The sequence below is a fragment of the Pezoporus occidentalis genome, unplaced genomic scaffold (genome assembly GCF_034315485.1).
Source record: "Pezoporus occidentalis ecotype Australia unplaced genomic scaffold, CSIRO_AGI_Poc_V1 ctg172, whole genome shotgun sequence".
Taxonomy (NCBI): domain Eukaryota; kingdom Metazoa; phylum Chordata; class Aves; order Psittaciformes; family Psittacidae; genus Pezoporus; species Pezoporus occidentalis.
The window spans coordinates 1,043,972-1,062,812 of record NW_026913554.1 but is presented as its reverse complement, the minus strand read 5'-3'; the positions used below and the strand labels follow the sequence as shown (position 1 = coordinate 1,062,812).

The 18,841-nt window shown below is 49.2% G+C and overlaps 2 protein-coding genes across 7 annotated transcripts; one reads left to right on the top strand and one right to left on the bottom strand.

Annotated features, from left to right (window-relative positions):
- The first annotated feature begins 1,648 nt into the window (after positions 1-1,648).
- On the top strand, positions 1,649-8,352 carry LOC134161291 (homeobox protein NANOG-like). The gene is made up of 4 exons (XM_062613979.1): positions 1,649-1,966; positions 5,111-5,388; positions 6,797-6,886; positions 7,332-8,352. The coding sequence occupies exons 1-4, from the start codon at positions 1,786-1,788 to the stop codon at positions 7,695-7,697; spliced, it is 915 nt and encodes a 304-aa protein (XP_062469963.1). The 5' UTR covers positions 1,649-1,785; the 3' UTR covers positions 7,698-8,352.
- Positions 8,353-12,653: 4,301 nt separating this feature from the next.
- On the bottom strand, positions 12,654-18,500 carry LOC134161361 (homeobox protein NANOG-like). 6 transcript variants are annotated; one of them, XM_062614095.1, is made up of 6 exons: positions 18,363-18,459; positions 18,231-18,275; positions 17,054-17,269; positions 16,431-16,699; positions 15,125-15,214; positions 12,654-14,669 (listed from the first exon to the last, which is right to left on the bottom strand). In XM_062614095.1, the coding sequence occupies exons 3-6, from the start codon at positions 17,220-17,222 to the stop codon at positions 14,253-14,255; spliced, it is 945 nt and encodes a 314-aa protein (XP_062470079.1). In that variant the 5' UTR covers positions 17,223-17,269; positions 18,231-18,275; positions 18,363-18,459; the 3' UTR covers positions 12,654-14,252. The 6 variants fall into 6 exon arrangements, with proteins under 6 accessions (XP_062470079.1, XP_062470077.1, XP_062470081.1 ...); XM_062614093.1 differs by having other exon boundaries at positions 17,054-17,249; positions 18,363-18,458; XM_062614097.1 differs by having other exon boundaries at positions 17,054-17,136; positions 18,227-18,275; positions 18,363-18,456.
- Positions 18,501-18,841: the final 341 nt, after the last annotated feature.

The following is an 18,841-nucleotide window of genomic DNA, read 5'->3' as shown; positions in this document are numbered from 1 at the left end:
GTTCTACATCCTTTTAAACTAAAACTTAGAGCTTTAAACATTTCACATGGTCTTGCTCACCCCATGTGTCTGTTTCTTCTCCCTGCTGATGAACACTGACATCAAGCAGTTTCCCTCTCTGGCTTATTCAGCAGCTACTGGGTGCTAGTGCAGGCTTGGGAAGAAGGCAGAAACAAGCAGCCATGGACCAATGAGGCACAGAGGCGTGCAGTGGTGGTCCGGGTTAAATAATTTTATAGTTCTGTGGATCTGCACCCTCAGCTCTGAGCTTCTGACATGAGGCATGCACATGTCCTGGTGCTAAGGCAGGGCTGGTTCTAACAAGAATTATTTGAATTAACTCTGGGACTTCTGCCTGTGCATTGACAATTACAGATGTTAGCTAGAGATTTGCAATGGTTTTTGACATGACATTAATAAAATCTTTGTAAAGAGCAAAAACTCCTGGGGGGAAGAGACTGGAGCAAGCCCATGGAGCCGAGCAACCTGTAGGCCCATTACTGAATTCTGTGGCTCACTCACCTCTAGTTTTTTAATGAAGAACCTCTGCAGGTGCCTGTCCCCCTTGGGTGGCCAATGTCAGCAAACGTCAGCCAACCCTGCCTTGAAGGAAACTCTTCATCTTTATTTCAACCAGCCTGTGACAGCCTGGCAAAGGCCCCAGCCAAGACTAGCGAATGAAAGGGTGTGCCTTTGAAAGGCCACAGCAGAGCAAATCTGTTAGCAGCAGACCTTACCTGCACTAAATCTTTTCCTACCTCCATAATGAGAATGCCTTTGCTGATTGTCCCTCTGTACACCAGCCAGCTGAGATTTCCGAGCCTGCTCTGCCACATGAGATGTGCTGTTGGATGTGACTCGCCCAGTGTTTCTGGGTTTGCTCTGGCACAGACACATGGAAGATGGGCCATCCACATTGTCATCTGGCACCCTGAAATGCCTGGGTGAAGAAAATTCCTTTTCAGTTAAAACAAAACAAAACAAAAAAACCCAAAACCCAAACCAACCAAAACCCAAACCAAAACAAAGCCCAACCCCCAAAGTGTACCTTCTAGCCCCCAGCTCTGGTCTTTACTTATTGGTTTCCTCACCTTGCTCCATCTCTGACATTTGCACCAAGAGTGTGGAAAGTGCTGCCAGGCAGGGAGGTTGTGTGCATGTATGTGTGGCTCTTGTGAAGGGGTCAATGTGACACAAGCTACAAAGGAAAGGTCTCAGAACCCTCCCCATAACCTGGAACTGGGCCTTGAGTTAGCCCAGCGTGGTACTGAGGCGCTCGGCACCACATGTACCTGCTGTCCACTCCTATGTGTTGGGGATTGTTTGGTATGTGTTCTCCCAATGCATTGAACAGCTTCTACATGGACATCTGCACCCAAGGGATTATTTTGTGACAGGACAAATTCAGCTGAGCCCAAAGAAGCAAGTGGGAGGAGGTTCCCTGGGGCTGTGGATCAGGCCCCTGCTCAGGTGTGACTGAGGAACCTGCAGAATGGGAAGAATCCAGAGGGACATATTTTAGCCCTGATACCATGTGTGGCTTTCTCTCGCCCCTCCACCCAGCTCTGTCCCCACCCCAACCATCAGACTCTTTAACATGACAAAGAGCTCCGAGGAGCAGACGGTGGTGAATATTGCAGTCCCAGGCAGGGTATAGGCAGCTATAAAGGTAACTGCCTGTCCACACTGCGGGGCTACCTCAGCTTGCTGGTGAGCCCTGCTTCCCCCCTGAGTGAAGGTGACATCTATTAGAAGGTGGGGGAACCACCCCTTCATCTGCCGCCCATGTGTGCACACTTGGCTCTGCCCCCCTACCAGGCTTACCCCGGAGGGACTGGCATGGGGTACCTGGACTTTTACTGGAACTCGGCGGGGGAGGCAGGACATGGCCCCACTTCGGCTGGGCCCGGGGGGGCCCTGGGCGCCGGTCAGTCTCCGGAGGCAGGAGGGAAGAGGCAGACGGCAGGTAAGGCATTTCAGCTGAGGCCGGGCAGGATGCCGGGGGTACCTGTGGTCCCAGCTCAGCCGCTTTGCTTAACGACCTTGAGAAAAGTTTTCTCTCTGCCTGCCTTGGTTTCCCAGTGTGCGAGCCGGGCAGCGCGCGATGCCGTGGGCAAGGAGGATGGGTGACCTTGGGCAAGTCGCACCACCCTTCCTTGGGGACTGTTTCCTAAACCTCAGCAGAGCCTGCAAGAGTTCAGGCGCTGGCAGGTTTGTGCTGCAGGCTGGAGGGCAGTGTGACAACACGGTCTCATGAAACCTCATGGTTCTCGGGGCGGAAATGTCTAGCCCTCCTTTTAGTCAAATGGTGTCATGTGTGCTCCTGAAGGTAATTCCGCTAGTGGCATCCCTTATCCCCTTACAAACTCCTCACACCTTTCATGTACTCAGTAAACTTGAGCCCAGTGAATTGCTGTGCCGGGAAATCTCCCTTTAAATCCAGCATTGTTACTCTCTGCTTTTTTAAGTTTGCTGTCTTCCCCTCTCCATTTCCTTTCTGTGCTCTCGCTGCCTTGCCTTTCCATCTCTGCAAAAAAGTCCCAGGCCCCACTACAGCGGCGTTTTCTGTTCCAGCCATTCCCCTGCCACTCACTGAATGCCTGATGAAAGCAGGTTTTTGCACAGCCCCATTGTATGTTCGGCAGGGTAACACTCGTGTAAGGTTACTGGCTGGGAGGAGAGCAAGCTTTCGGAGAGCTGGTTTTAAGCTGTCAGATGGTGTAGAGCAACGGGCTCTGGCAGAGCGGCCAGTGTCTGCTTGGCACATGGCCACTTGCCACGCAGCTCGGAGAAGGGCTGATGTTCTCTGCATGCTGCCCGCTCCGCAAAGGGTGCAGGCGGACTGACTCACTTGTGCCCCCAGCGGGCCTGGTTTATGGACGTGAAACCCATCTTTGAACACTCCTCTGGAGCCTCTCTGCAGGGAGCGTAGTCGCGGAAGCAGAGGCCTACTGATGTCAAAGGTTTGTGGGTGTGGGGCTGCCTTAGGTTTTCATGTTTATGTCCGTTGTACTGCTGTTTGTGTTTCTTGTTTCCTCTTCCCTTCACTCTCTTCTCATGGGAGAGGGAGAGCACCTTTGTCTTGTGCTCAAACTGCAGGTTGTAAATTACATGGGGTTTTGGGAGGACAGGCCAAGCAGAAAAATGCGGGAGCTTTAGCTTCTATGGTATCTTGCTGTGGTTCCTGTCTAACATAAGACTTTTCTGTTTTCCAAGCTCATATTCATGCCCATTTCCTGCCTATAAAGTTTTTACTCTACAGCTTGCAGGAGCCAACCATCTTGTGGTCCCACACGAAGTTTTAGCTCTCTGTGCATCAAGGACACAGATGTTCAGCTGCCTTTCAGGTTCTGCAGGCTGCCCCCCTGCACATAACACCTCAGGTCCCTGCACCTCGTCTGCTGACAGCCCCTTTCTCCTTTCATTTTGTAACCCTCATTTTCCTGCTCCCCCGCACCAGAAACCTGCCCCACTGCACATCTGCCTCTTCACTCAGCCTGTGCTCTGGGTGGTTCTCATCTCCTGGGGATAGGAAATAGTCAAGAGCAAGCCTATGAGTGCAGGCAACCCTAGGGAGGCAGGCACCACAAAGAGAGGTGTGCCTCTCTCCCGAGGATGATACTCTCAGAAGAGATGCTGCAGACATGGCTACCTTTCTGAGGCCCAGAAAGGGCCTCTAGGCTTATGAGTGATTGCTTAGCAGCATCTCAGCTTCCAACAGAAGGGAAGGTTTGATATGGTGGACAAGGAGCTCATTCCTCAGGAGAGCGTCAGTGATTTGCATTAGACATACATTTGGGGAGTTGGGGAGGGTGTGCTCGTGTGGGTTTCAGGGTGACTAGGAAGGATATTGGAAGCTATTGGTTGAACTTAATAGTCAGAAGGTGTGTACTAAAAATGGCACTGCCCATTCATTGCACACCCCCCCTCCTGAAATGTCAGTAGGAGGAGAGGCGATGGACCATGCAGAAGGGTTTGCAGAGGAGTAGCTGGAGGGAGGAAGAAAGGATGGACAGATTTGCCACTGCACTTATGGGGAAGGGTGGAGACTGGCATCACATCCCTTTAGTCAGGGCTAGCCTGAGAAGGTCTCAGCTTCTCACAAACCCCAGCAGCCAGGCACCTGACAGAAACGTGCGGGGGTAATCTCTCCTGTCAGCATTTTCCTATTCAGGCACTCTGAATGCCTTTGCATCTTGGCAGCTTTTGTCTGAACTAGTAGCCCAGACTGTTTAGGAAGTTTTTCCTTTAGATCTTTATCTCATCTTTGTCCCCAACAGAGAACCCCTTAAGACATGCACTGGCACAAATGAGAAAGGGCTTGCACATGTTCCTCTGCACTCTTGAATTCTGTCCCCAATGTCCCTGGTACAGGCTTACTGGCTCTTTGTGCTTGTCCCACACATCCACCTTTCTTCCCTCCCTCCCCATTTCCATGTCAAATTTTTCTCCTTCATTGTCTTCCAGAAGCCCTCCTCAGCCAAACAGGTGCCCCCCCCCCCCCCATACATGCATTTCCAACAGTGGCATGGTCTGTGGTGGGTGCCACAGGCAAACAGGAGTGAGCCAATATCCAAGGCCTGGCTGATGCTCTCCACTTGCCACCCCATCACTGTAAGAAATGGCTGCTCTGGCTCACCGTACACCATGGCTAGAAGTTGCCTTGCCACTGTCTATCAACTGCCTTGAGATTGCTGGGCAGGCGGTTTCAGGGAGCCCCGTCACCAACCCAAAGCTGTGCCTGCAATCATGACCAGGCCTCTTTGACCACAATGAGACCACAATGAGACTGAAATATTACCGGGGCTTTTTGGAGGATAATAACACTGGGAGTCAATGCATACGATTCTCCCCTCCCTGCTCTGACTTTTCCAGCTGGCAAAAGGGAGCCACAGGCATCCTGGAGGGCTGAGCTGGGAAGCTGCTCACAATCAGCGGGCTTGTTTGTGCTCACAGATCCATGAAGGAAGGAGGGTGACACAAGCCTTTGCTTCAGGAAAGCCCCTGTATGGTAGGCAAGGAGCTCTGCAGCAGGCAGTGAGCATGCTCATACCCATACAGCTGTGCATTATGTCTTGCATACTTTTTCCCACTATCTTTTTATTTCTAGAAATATCCCCAGCTTCATCCAGTTCTGGGAATTTCAGCCAATTCACACCAGATTCAGCCACCAGTCCACATTCAGCATCCTCGTCCCCACAGCCTACGGATAGGTCTCAGGAGGGCACAGAAGATGGCATGGACGACGGGGTGAGGAATGCCAAGAAACGCACAGCTTTCTCCAAGGAGCAGCTGCACACCCTGCACCAGCGGTTCCAGAGCCAGAAGTACCTCAGCCCCCAGCAGATCCGGGAGCTGGCTGCTGCCCTGGGGCTCACCTACAAGCAGGTGAACATAGAGTCTTTGACCCATGGTATATCTGTCACAGAGCAGCTGCATGGTCATATAAGGCAAGTGACAGGATGAGAAGATAAGTCCCCACCTGAGAATACAGGCAAAAGTTGCAGCTAACAGTTGCTCCCCTGCTTATTCATGTCCAGAGATCAGAAGCACTTCTTGGGGCAGGAGAGTCAGTGTCACCTCATTGGGGCCTCCCCAGTGAGGGGTCAGTTAAGGGTACTGTTGCCAACACTTGTAATAGAATTGCAAACACAGTGATGAATATGTTGTTTGCCACAAACAGCCTCTGCCCTGGGCTTGACAGCAATTCACAGGCTTTTTGCTTGCACTGGGGAACATCACAGAAACCCTGGCATGCATCAGTTCTCTGAATCCCAGGGCTGCAACATGCTGAAAAATATTGCTAACGTTTCCTAGCGCTGACCTTGTCCAGTATCTAATAATGTGCCACACTCAGCACTTTTTGGTGGCTTGACATCCACTCCCCTCTCCATGTGGGTACTGCTAGGATTATATAGTGCAACTCGTCAGGGTCTTTGCTGATCTCCAGGCAAATGGAGTATGTATGTAGTGTATGTATGTAGTATATGTATGTATGTATATGTAGTATATATATATGTATGTATGTAGTGAACTGGTGCTGGCTCAAATGATGCCTTCTTAAAGCAGAGGGGGCTGGCAATGGGGGTACAAATGCTTGCAGTTACAAGTAAAAAGTCTGCCTGGAATTTGGATGTCAGAGTTGGGCACGACAGCCCGGATGCTCTGGGACTAGAACAAGTCATATATGCATTGTAGGTGCACACATACACGTGCACACACTGAGCATGAACTTGAGACTGGTGAGACAATCTGGTCTTTCCTTCAATCCACATCACCACAAAGGCTGCTTTCCCGGTGCAGACAGAGCCCTAGGGGGAAATGGCTCTGGAATTCACTGCAGGTAGGAGGGTAGGAGCTTTGAATTTGGGAACTGCTGGGTACAGGGAGCAAGCCTTTCCCTGCTCTGCTCACAAGCATGCAGAAACAGTGTCTTAGAAGCTTGCTTGAAGTGCAGGGGGCTTGTAGAGACCTGCGTGGGTCTAGTTTGCACCAGTCGTTCATCCCCATGGTTGAAATGAGTCAGTTTGTCACGGCTATAACTATTCTGTGGATGGAATGCTGTCCCCTCCTCCCACTATGCAGATGCACTAGCCACCTGCTGAGGCTGCTAGACAGACATCCCCATTGGCAGCAACCCCAGGGAGCTCTTCAGACCTTTATCTGCTGTTGCCTATATATCTATGCCATCTGGTCACTCTTCCCCTGGGTCTTCCTGCTTGTGAATGGGAAGAAATTTGCTCTTCCCTCTCCTTTGCTGATGTTTTCTTTTCTCTGCTCTCCCTTCCCCACCCAGGTGAAGACTTGGTTCCAGAACCGGAGGATGAAGCTGAAAAGGTGCCAGAAGCATAGCCTGTGGCCTGAACGGGCTCAGTGCCTCACACAAGTAAGAACATAGCATATGGCTCAGCATGGCCTTCTATCTAGCCAGATAAGTCCTGTGATATATTTCCTCCATGACTGTGGTGACTTAAGCATAAAAGTATGAGTATACCCTGCCTTCTCATTTGTTCAGCGCAGAGGCACAGGCTTGGCACAGCTCCATGTTCTGTAGGTAGCCTAGTAATAGGCTGACTATGCTACTGAAATGCTTCCAGAGAAAAGCTGTTTTCCTCACATATGTATGTGTGTGTGCATGTGTCTATATATACACACAACTGTGTAACCACTCCTGAGCTATGGGAGTGGTTACATGCCATTGCTGCCTCTCAAGACATGAAATGTAAAGGAACAGAGCCCTAGTACCTGCCAGGCTATTTATTCTGTAGAGAAGCTACTGTCACAGTGGAGAAGCTAGCTATGTATTCTGACTCACTGCCTTTCCCTTTCAGAGTGCCTTCCAGCCAAGTACTTACCTGGACATGCACCCCAAATTCCACCAGGGCTACCCAATCACAGCAGCCAGCAACATGCAAACCATGCCTCCCCCCCGTCAGCACTACGGAACAGGGCAGAACGCTTACACAATTGTGACCAATGAAGATGGAGGAGTCTTTGGCAAAGGTGGGGGCACCTGCAGCGTCCAGCAGGCACTGCCCAGCTTGATTGCCCAGCACAAAGTAGACTTTTACCACAGCTGTCCTGGCAGTGTGGAATATCCAGGCACAAAGACGGGTGACAGCTGTAACTTTCACCACTCTGCCACCATGGGGGCTCCTTTCCCAACCACTGCTGGCCACCATCTCTATCATTCCTAAGCACTGTGGATGTGGGGTACTTGGGGCAGCTGTGAATCAAATCTTATTCTCATTTCTCCCTTTGTTATTCATGTGCTCTTCAATTCTGAGGCATCATGTAGCTAGAACCTGTTTGGGCATCCAAATATGTGCCTGCAAGCGTGCACAAACACACAGACATGCAGATATCTGTTTGCCCATATATGTAGATACAGCTCTTCAATCATATGTCTTTACACATGCACACACACACTCTTCTTTATTGGCAGAGACAACCTTATAGCAAGACTTGAGATCTGGCTACCTAGATAATGCCCTGGATCTTCTAAATTATGGATCTTGTAACTTGTCTCAAGAGGAGGCACAGATTCCTTTGGGGATCTCCTTTGTACATATCACCATACAGTTGTGTATGCATAACACATGAAGTCATGGAGTGTATGGAGAAGTGCTGGTCACATATCATTCACTGAAATTGGAGAAGTTATTGTCACACACCAAGTATCTGATGATTAGACCACTAGTTCTGTGGTCAGCCACAAGGTGTAGGGCTGATGAAATGCCTAGTGAAGGGAGATGTGACAATTAGCTTGCACAAAGGCTGATAAGACTGTCTTATAAGCGTCAAAATTATAAATAAGCCCTTTGTTGTAGTTTTTATCCTTATGTGCCTCCCCTCTAGAAAATCTAACAGTGCATTCAATTTGGCAAATAATAAAATATTTTAAAGACTGATTATATATTTTTTGTATTTTTTTTTCCCCACTGTAATAGAGCATTGCAATATGAGATCCTGGTAGAGCGTAAATTGCCATAGCAACTGTATGTCATTGTTATTACTGATTTGACTCTGAAACTAGAAACAGATTTTTCTGTTATTAGTGGATCAGCTTCATGACTTGGCAATGCCAGATAGCTGAAGTCAAAGGACCAGGTGAGTAACTGCCACTCGCCTTAAGAATTTCACTAACCAGCAACATTTTATACTGAGACTGGCTAAAACATAGAGGTGCTATCATTTCTCAGCTTAAAACTATGTATGTGTCTAAGTACCTGAACTGATGTGTGTATCAAGGTATATTCAATAGCAGGGACCCAGTTCCCTGAGTAACAGGTTTTCTATTACTCTGATGATGGCAATGACTTTATATAAATGCAATGAAGTAGCTGTCATGATTAAAAAAACGGGCATAAAATGAAAGCAATTGATGTCTGTGACTGAAGTATTAAGAGGCATGGTCTTCTATTGGCAAAGCTGGTTTATGTCCCTGTGCTTCACAGCTGTTTTTTCCCAGCCCCACTCCCTCACAACCCTGTGGTTGTTCAGCTGCACTGCTTCTAGAGCTGTACTGTAAACTGCATGGCCAGCACGATTTGGGGAAAAAATAAGGAGGTCATATCATTCTGGAGATCCATTTTAAAGCACAGCCCTTCCTGTCCCCTTGTCCTGTATCCAGAGAGTGTGTAAGCCTGGGGAAGACACTTTTTGCAACCACTGCATCATCAGAGAGGTGGGGATTGGTTAAGTTAACTTGACTGAAAAGGTGCTGGTTAACACATGAAAGTGGAAGCAGGAATCATGGGGGCTCTCACATGAATAGGAGAGGAGTTTTTTCAGCAACTTTGGAGCCAACAGTGCTGCTACTAACCTGGATGTCATCTGAAACCTTTCCGTGCCACCCCATCAAAGGCTGCTGTAGGTAAAAAAGTTGAGCTTCTGACTTCTCCTTGCTAATAATTGTCTGGAAAAGGAGTCCCATGCCATGCCCTGTTGTTTCAAGGATGCTTTAGGACAGGCAGGATCCTGCTGTGAAGTCTGTGTGACTGGCTTGCAGGAGGATGCTGTCTGTAAGAGCAACAGTTGTGATCACCTTACTATTGCCAACAAACACCACCGAATCTTGCAGTTTCCTCTAGAGACCCATAACATTTTTCAGAGGCTATCATTCAAAGCTAGAGCTTACTGCCATAGGCTGATCAGGAGACTGAAAGCCTGAAGCAATTCCAACAGGCAAGTAAGCCATTTCCAGGAAGGCAGTTCATTTATGTCTGCTGTATCAGGAGCCGCATTCCCAATGCCCTGTGTAAAAAGAGCAGGAATGCAGATCCTGTTACAGCAGTCCCTCAGCCACAGCCACCCAGATGTGAAACGCTGGGGACTTGCTTTCTCTTCTGGTCTTTCCCTAGTATCTAAGCAATGACTTGGAGGGATCTTGGGAATCACCCAAGTTAATTTGTTGTTGTAATTTGTGTTGTAATTTGTAAAGGATTTAGTGATTCAGACACTGCCCATCTGCTAGAGACACACGCTGTGTGTGTTGAGCAGATGGACCTCCATTAAGCATGAGAAATTAATTTTAGCGTGATTGTAAAATAGATTCACAGATATGACCTGAGGATGCTCTTCAAAACTCTGGACACCATGAAGATAACATGTCCTCACTGGAAAGGAAAACCTTGGGTTTTTTTTTTTGGTTTTAGTCTAAGACCAGTGCTATGATTTTGGGTCTTTCATGCTTCTTGCCTTCCCAGTATCAGACAAGGTGCTGTTGGCCTCTGATGATGGGCCAAGCAAGAGATGCATGGCAATGCTTTACTGAAAATTTCCAAACCCCTGCTAGTTCAGCATCTGAATCCCGCAGTGTAATTAGATAACTAGATACAATGTTTACATGCCTGTAGGGAAAAATCTATTAAAGCAAACATCATGCCTCTTATCTGCACTGGAAAGACAGCTGGGGCTGTGAGCTCTAGCTCATGGGTCACTCAGAAGAAACCTGTAGCTTGTATAACATTGCTGCAGGCCATGTTAACATGAGAGCTAGGAATGAGGTTGCTTGCACCACTCTACTTGCTTGGTATTTTGCCTATGGGACAGCAAAAGCTGGAACCCAGTAAACTAGAGAATAAACTCTGGTCTACATAGTCCACACTAGATCTTACTTCTGTTTGTGTGTGATTCTCTGCACCACTGGAGCTACATCTGCAGTGTTGACAAATTGGAGTGTCGACACTACAGAGATACCGTGAAAGTGCAGGGTATTCCCACAAGCTATAATACATATAAAGAACTCCATATGAGCTTACAGCTTGATCCTAAAAAAATTTGCTGGCAAAGCAAATTCTGTTTGCAGCGTGCAGAAATCATTGTTACACAGCTTGATCACAAGAAGCAGCAGTCCTCACAGAGATGTAATGTAACCCAGCAGAAAAGGCTTTTTGCTCACATGCACTTACTTCCTCAGAGTAATTGCTATAAAGCCTTTTGGAAATATGAGTCTGGTGGGGTTAGTTGCATCGCCACCAGTTTTGGTAGTAGTACTTCTGCAGTTGTGCAACTGTTCCACATAGTAATGTGGCTCAAGACATGACAAGTCAACAGACCTTCAGTACTGTAGAAAGGCAGAGTCCTGCTTAATTCCACAACTTCTAGGAACTCTTGCTGAGCTATTAGCAGTCCTTTTCAGCCCACCTGCCAAAATTCCAACAGCAGCCACTCTGCATGTTCCCTCCAACCACGTGTGCTCGACAAATCTGCATGCAACCCAGGCTGAACAGCCAGGGGAATAGCACACCAAGGAAGGAACATTTCATTTCTGCAGGACGCTCCCATGGTATATGCAGCAGCACAAACCACAGCCCCAGGGCTATTGTTGCTATTTTAACAACGATACCTGCCCAGAGTTGTGGAGATGGGCATCTAGCTCATGGACTATAGGAGTGTTATAGGTATATGGTTCAGCTTTGGTTTTTCAGTGGAATTGTTGGAATTAACACTACTACTAGATCATTACCCAGAATTCATCCTAACTCACACTGGGACATGTATCTCAGGTCAGGATGAGAAAGGAACTCTGCTCTGAAATAGAGGAAATCCTGTGAACCTGACATCCCCCTCTGTTACAGGCCAGATTTACCTTTTTCTGCTGTTGAAGGTTAGCAGCCCACACATGGACAACTCAGCCTCTCTTCTGCAACTACAGGCTCAAACCTCCTCTCCATCTACTTCCTGCACATACTCCACCTCACACTTGGAAGCAGAGCATTACAGTATTGCAAAAGAAAAGCAGGCTTTGGCACCCACAGGACCAGGTTTTCTTCAGCAAAGGACACGGGGCTGTTAGAGCCTTAGCAGTCAGCTGCCAGTTTAGCTAATTGTGCTTAGTAGGAATAATTATTGAACTGCCTGTTTAAACCCCGTGGAAAGCTTTGGTGGTATACTATATCTTAAGGAGCCTAGGATTAAACCCCAAACACATCAATTTTGCTAGTTTACTAGCTGTGACTTGGTTCTGCTGATACAGCAGTAGCATCATCTATTGGACAGCTGCTTTTCTCCAGTAGTAGTGCTGCCCATGAACACTTGCAGCACCCTGGCTGCGTGCAAGCTGCATATGTGTTCAAACTAAGGTATAAGGCAAGTCCCTTATGCACGATTCCTCATGCATCTCGCACGTTTAAATATCCTTTAAATGTTTCATACAGCTGCCAAGAAAAAAAAAAAAATGCAGTCTCAGGGAAATCAATACATTTTTGTTTCAATGCTGGAAGTGGGACTCAGTAACTTACGTACAAACTTCTGCTGTCACTTGAGGTTAGCACAAGAGCCCAAAGAGCCCTGCAACCTCAATGAGGCAAGATTCCAGACTGCTGACCACAACCTTCTGGAGCAGCAGCAGGCAGCCACAAAACTCAGAGGCACTTTTTTGTGCTCCTACCCTCATACTTCCATAGTTACCTTTTACTGAAAGCAGTCCAGAAACCTACTGCTGGAGCACCCCCTTGCATTAGGCAACACACCTGCATGTTGGCTCATGGAATTCTGTGACCTGACCCTTCTGAACAGTTGCTTGATTGTAGTTCTTTGAGAAACACAGTCTTGTTGCTTTTTAATTCCTTTCCTCAGGACTCCTGGTCTAACCTGTGCAGAACAACCATTCTCCTAGCAGGCTGTTCCAATGCAAGCTGGCCACACAGTTTCATCATTAAAATAAAGTAATTTATTTTCAACTCAAACAAGTTTGTATGAACATTAATGGGAAACAATGTATAAAAGACAACATGCACATAACATAAAACATGCTTGAGATCACTGCAAGAGAATACACTCTAAAACAATTCTGAAACAACAGTTATTCTTTGCAGTGAGAGTTTAACTATAACACGCAACCTTTGTGTGCAAACATTTGACACCAGGGTTGCAGTAAAAAGTTTGCACTAATCACAAAACCCCAAAGGCTATCATGGAAATACTTATGCTTTAACCATCCTGTTTACTATTATTTATTTTCTGTTCCTGGGCAGTGACAGAACAGATGCTGAAATTCTACATCTTGTAAAAAAGTCAGTTTTTCATAGTCTGGAGCTGCCTCATGGTTTCTCCATACTGAAAAGGATGGTTCAGTTACTTTTATCAACAAACCTGGAAGTTTTAATTGGCATCTTCTTCATTTTGTCTAACTAAGTTTCCCTAAACTTTTCACCTCCCCCAGAGCTTGGGTCCTTGTGTCAGATGAGGCAGCCAGTGCCCTCTTCAGCAGGACAATACAGAAGAGATCCAATAAGCCCTAGGGAAGGGACAAAAATCCTACTAGCTTATACTCTAAACCTGGGATAAGACAACAGAGTCCTTTACCTAGCTGATGACTCTACATGCAGAGAAATCTGCACTGTAGTGGTGCTCTCTTTATGAAGTGCTCGGGGACTACCATGTGCAGATAAGTAGACTGTTCTCACCATGAATTTACAGGCTGGGACAAACCAACAGTCTCTCAGCAGAGACATGCAGAAAGGCAAGATCTAAACTAGGTGGGGACAGTCACAGAGACAGCCATCCTGAATGTCCTGGCAGGCACAAGCGAGTTAGCAGCTTTGGAAACCAAAGTTTCGATGTGAGGTATGGCCAATACTCTACCCCACTTCCTCCCTCTCCTCTGAACTGCTTCACATACACAGGAGGGCAGCAGGCAAAGCATAGGCAGATGCTGACCCCCACCCCCAGAGGAGCTGCTGGAAGCAACTGAATCAAATAATCTGAAATCAGATGATCTTGTGTAGGATTTTGATGAGGGAGGAACAGATGCATATGAAGAACCTATTAGTTATTAGTTGACTGAGGTAGCAAAAAAAACAGGCAAGACAGCAGAGCTTGTGGGCTACAACAGGGTATTTCTAGCAAAAAAAAAACGCTTAAGTACAGGGTTTTCTTTAGCAAAGCTCAGCTGAAAGACACTAAGGGCAAGGGTCAGAGGTTGCCTGATGAAGATGCAGCAGAGGAAGGCGAGATCGGACAGCAAACAGTCCTACCATCTCTGCTGCTCCTGGCTGTGGTATTGCACATTCCCCTCCATGAATGAAGTGTCACCTATCCACAGACAAAACACCCTTGCCAAGGGTTGGCTATGAACAGGAGCCTTTAAACAGAAAGCTAACCCAAGGCAGCAGGGTGCCGAGTCCCATCAATGGTTAAAACAGGAGGAGAGGAGGGGCAAGAGAAAAGGATAGAAACTGGATCCCTGAGTCAAGACCCTAGAAACCCCAGAGAAAACAGAATGGAGTTAAAAAAAGTACTTAGGTCTAAGAGTCATAATCACTCTGGGTCCCCAGGGGATGCCAAGGGGCCTGGTACTGATGCTGTGCAGGAGAGCTCAAGAATGGTGCAATACTGTCAGGGGTGCTCTGGAAGCTGTAGGTGTCTTCTGACTCCAGGCTGACATAATCCACATCTGCAGGATAGCTGTGATAGAAGTTCATCTGCTGGCTTAAGAAACCCATGGCTTGCTGGGTATTGCAGCTTGTTCCAGATTTTCCGAAGAATCCTTCATCCTCCACAGCCATGAACGAGTACAAGCCCTGCCCGCTCCCATATTTCTGGCCACTGCTGTAGGCTTGGTGCATGTTGGTCACAGCCTGAATGTTTCTGCTGGCACTGACAGGAAAGCCCTGGTGAAATGTGGGGGTTATATCCAGGTAGGCAGCCTGATGAAACCCATTCTAAGAGAGACAGAGAAGGCTGGTCAGTAATGCAGAGCACCACACCAAATGTGCTCATTCTTTTCAATAGGTCCAACTTTCTCCCCGGCTCCCTCCCCCAAGCCATTCAATAGTGTCTTTTGCATACTCACTGTCCTCACTACAGACTAGTAGCAGAGATTACAAGACCTTAGGTTAGTAATCTCCAAGTCAACGTGTCTGGGAGTACCATGACAGCGAGAAAAACAGTATGGCCTTGCTGGCCATCTTTGGCTATTTTGTTTTCCATCTTATCTCAGCTGAGAGATAGGTGGACTGGAAACAAAGCTCTTTCAGTGCCAGGTCAGGATTCAAATACATACCACTGTAAGTCCTTTTACAAGCAAGAAAACTGGCTTGGGCAAGTCCTGTGCACTGTTCAAGTTAGCACTTCTGCCCACAGAGTGGGGAGGCATGTGAAGGGCGAATGCTCTTACCTGTGGTGGATACAACCCTTTTTCCACCCACTGGCTCTCCTTCTGGCAGCGTTTAAATTTCATCCGTTGATTCTGAAACCATGTTTTCACCTAGAAGTGATGGGGAAAGGACATGGGGCATTAGAAACTCATTCTCAGAGGTTACTACACATGCTAAAGATGTTTTGCCTTCTACCAAACCCAGTTTCTGCTTGGTTTCTAATACTGTACATAATTTTAGCAGCCAACAGTAAGCAGCAGGTAGCCACAGAATCACAGAGCTGGGACATGAAAACACACTCCTGCTCCTCAGATCACTACGGGATCTTCCATAACATTAAAACCCCTACCTAAAGACAGGTCAAGACACCTGCAGAAACACAGCTTGTTACTGCAGCAGCATCTCACTGCTGAGCCCTCTATATAGGGAGGGTCCAGATGCCGCTGTGACTAAGAAAGGCAACCTGCACAGTAGTGCAAGTTTGTGACTTTTCATGATTGGAGACACTCTTGTGAGACCCCACTTGGAGCACTGTGTGCACTTCTGGTGTGCTCAACATAAGAAAAGCATGCAGTTGTTGAAACAAGACCAGAGGAGGCCACAAGGGTGATCAGAGGGCTGGAGCACCTCCAGTAAGAAGACAGGCTGAAAAAGCTGGGGCTGTTCAGCCTGGAGAAGAGAAGGCTGCGTGGAGATCTCATAGCAGCCTTCCAGTATCTGAAGGGGGCCTATGTAAGGATGCTGGGGAGGGACTCTCCATCAGGGAGAACAGCAATGGGACAAGGGGCAATGAGTTAAAACTAAAACTGTTCAGGTTAGATACAAGGAAGAAATTCTTTACTGTGAGGGTGGTGAGGCACTGGCACAGGCTGCCCAAAGAAGTGATAAATGCTCCTTCCCTGGCAGTGTTCAAGGCCAGGTTGAACAGAGCCTTAGGCAACATGGTCTGGTGTGAGGTGTCCCTGCCCATGGCAGGGGGGGTTGGAATGAGATAATGTTAAAGTCCTTTCCAACCCTCACCATTCTATGAAGACATGTCCATACAGAAACCCACATACAGAGCAAGGCTACACAGAGTCACTTTGAAATGCCTGCACAGAGTGGGTGGATAACACTAGAACCAAGCATAAGTGGAAGACTGAGTCCAAAGTTTTCACACTCTCCTGTCCCACATAAGCAATGGTAAAAACAAGACCACGAAAGAAACTCATGTCTGGGGTCCAAGAAAAGAGGAGGGGAAAAAAGGCACAACCACCCCCACCCCCCTGCTTGCAAGATCCCTTCACACCAGGGATACGACTCAGCAGCTCAGAGGAAGATGTTCACCTGCTTGTAGGTGAGCTCCAGAGCAGCAGCCAGCTCCCGGATCTGCTGGGGGCTGAGGTACATTTGGGTCTGGAACCGCTGGTGCAGGATTTGCAGCTGCTTCTGGGAGAAGGCTGTGCGGCTCTTGGCCTTCTTCGCCACACCCTCACCTTCCCCCTTGACCTTCTGGGAAGAGGGATAGGGAGATGGTCGCTCTGCAGTGGGGCTGGTGGCAGAGTCAGGAGTGTATCGGATGAGTGTCCCAGAACTGGAGGAAGCTGGAGAGACATCTGAGGAGGAAAGAGAACCGAAGTGAGCACGGTCAGGCAAAGACTCAACGACTTCGAAATCCCGCTTCTCGGGTGAATTCAAAACTGAGAGTGCCCTGGGGGCCTGCTGGGGCTCCACAGACACAGCAGCATGGTAAAGCGGGCACTGGCACCCGCGCGGCAGCGGCACCACACCTCCGGTCCCGTCTGGACGCAGGGGCTGGTGGCAGCCGCGCCCGGCGGAGCAGAGCCCCTCGCAACCCCGTCGGGTCACCGGCGTCGCCCCCCCTGCTCCCCCGCCCGAGGCAGAAGGGGCACAACCGACCCGCGCCCGAGGGAAGCCGGATCTCTCCCCGGGACCAGCCGGGCCGTTACCTGGGTGGCTGGGAGTCTTCTCAGCCGCGGGGAAGACGGTGGCGCCCGCCGCCGGGGCCGCCTCGGCCGGCGCGCTGTCCATGCTTCCCTCGGAGAGCCAGTAGCAGTCCCCATACCTGACCGCGCCAGGGTAGGGCAGGTAGGGCGGCACGGCCAGGTGGGTGCTCATGGCCGGGCTGGACCGGGACGGGACGCCCTGCCCGAGCAGGGAGCGAGCTGGCAATGCAGATTGCAGGCAGGTACCCCATTAGGTAGACAAGGGTGGGGGGATGCTTTATGTCCTCCCCATCCTGGCGTTGGGATTGTCATGGCCATTGTCATGTTAAAAGTCGGTTGATTGGAGGGGTGGGGCTTTGGGGGTGCTCAGGGGGTGGGGGAGGGCTCGGACACCAAGGCCCCGCTTCCCAACTTGGCTTCTAAGTTCGGCGGTGGGGGTCAGGCCGCTGCTGCCAGAGCACCCCTCCCTACGGGGGCTGGGAGGAAGAGCCTTGCTTCTCCCTCGGGGCCAAAAGGCCTGAGCAGCACCGCCTGATGAGCTAGCCAGGGCCTAACAGACACCCCCACCCCCCCATTTAACACTCTTTCACCCACCTCCGCCTCCTCGGCTCTCTCCACCCAAAGGCAAAGAATAGAGGGGAACCAGGGGCCTGCCCCGGGGCATACAGAGGCTCTGCGTGTCAGCATTGCGGATCGCAACCACCACTGCAAACAGATAAACTCTCCACCGCCCGGCAAGACTGGGGGCAGGGGGGCCTGTGCTACAGAGCTGTGCCTGTACTGCGGGGAAGAGGGCACAGAGGAAGACAAAGTGCCTCTCCAGCGGCCAGCCCAAGGCTGAGACAGGCAGACTTGTTTTGCAGGGCCACAGAGAATTAGCACTTCACCTTTTCCAAGCTTCTTTCCTCATCTATTTACCTTTTTTCTTCTTTTTTTTTTTCCTTTTCTTATTTTGAACGGAGTTGTAACTTTAAAAAAAATACATCATTTTTGCTATGCACCAGGAAGAGGTGGGAATCACCCAGTCAGATTCCAAATGAAACAAGAGCAGTGCAGCTATAAAAAGAACCTTATAGATAGTAAGCATTTGAAGGGAGAGCCTACAGGCAACTGCAGCAAGATAAACGCTTTCTCCCGTTCCCAGCTATTACCACTTCCTTTAAGGAAATGAAAAACTTACTGGGAGGATTTCACAGCCCGGGAGTTACAAAACCTGAAAAACCACCTGCAAGGCATACAAACGAGTGTACATGACACATCAAGCAAATTCCCCACCTCCCCCAGTGCAAGGGAGCAGAACACAGCCACCTACCCGTATACAAAGGCAGGGAAGTACCTACTAAGCTGCTTGAGACGACAGAGAGGGGCTTCCTTTGGTTACTATATATCGCCTCCCCCTCTCGAGTCTCGATGAGGAACGAGCCCCAGCTGGTGCCCTGAGCCCGCCGCCAGGTAACGCTGCGGCGCTGCTGGGCTGGAGGGGTCCTTGCCGGGCCCAGTTTTCACCACCTCCTAATTAGCGGCTGTTTTCGTTTCTCAGGATCCGAACAGGATCCAGGCAGAGAGACGATTAGGGACGCTGGGGAAAGGGCTTATAATTGGGCCAGAGGGGTGAAACACAGAACTTAGGACCAGAGCCAGCTTCTAGCCCCGAACCAAGAGGTGCCCGCCGCTCCGGGCGGTCCCGCTGCCCTCGCAACCCGGGGCTGCGGGTCTCTGGCAGTGCACCTGCCTGCGGCTGCACGCACTAGAAGGGATTCCTCTTCGAACGCGAAGTCAAGGGTGCTGCCC

Excerpts from the sequence above, each read along its gene's own strand:
- LOC134161291 (XM_062613979.1), top strand. The coding sequence starts at position 1,786 with ATGTGTGCACACTTGGCTCTGCCCCCCTACCAGGCTTACCCCGGAGGG. Across the intron at positions 1,967-5,110 it reads AGGGAAGAGGCAGACGGCAG|AAATATCCCCAGCTTCATCC; the intron begins GTAAGGCATTTC and ends TTTTATTTCTAG. Across the intron at positions 6,887-7,331 it reads GGGCTCAGTGCCTCACACAA|AGTGCCTTCCAGCCAAGTAC; the intron begins GTAAGAACATAG and ends TTTCCCTTTCAG.
- LOC134161361 (XM_062614096.1), bottom strand. The coding sequence starts at position 17,222 with ATGAGCACCCACCTGGCCGTGCCGCCCTACCTGCCCTACCCTGGCGCG. Across the intron at positions 15,215-16,430 it reads TGGAGCTCACCTACAAGCAG|GTGAAAACATGGTTTCAGAA; the intron begins GTGAACATCTTC and ends CATCACTTCTAG. Across the intron at positions 14,670-15,124 it reads AAGGGTTGTATCCACCACAG|AATGGGTTTCATCAGGCTGC; the intron begins GTAAGAGCATTC and ends TGTCTCTCTTAG.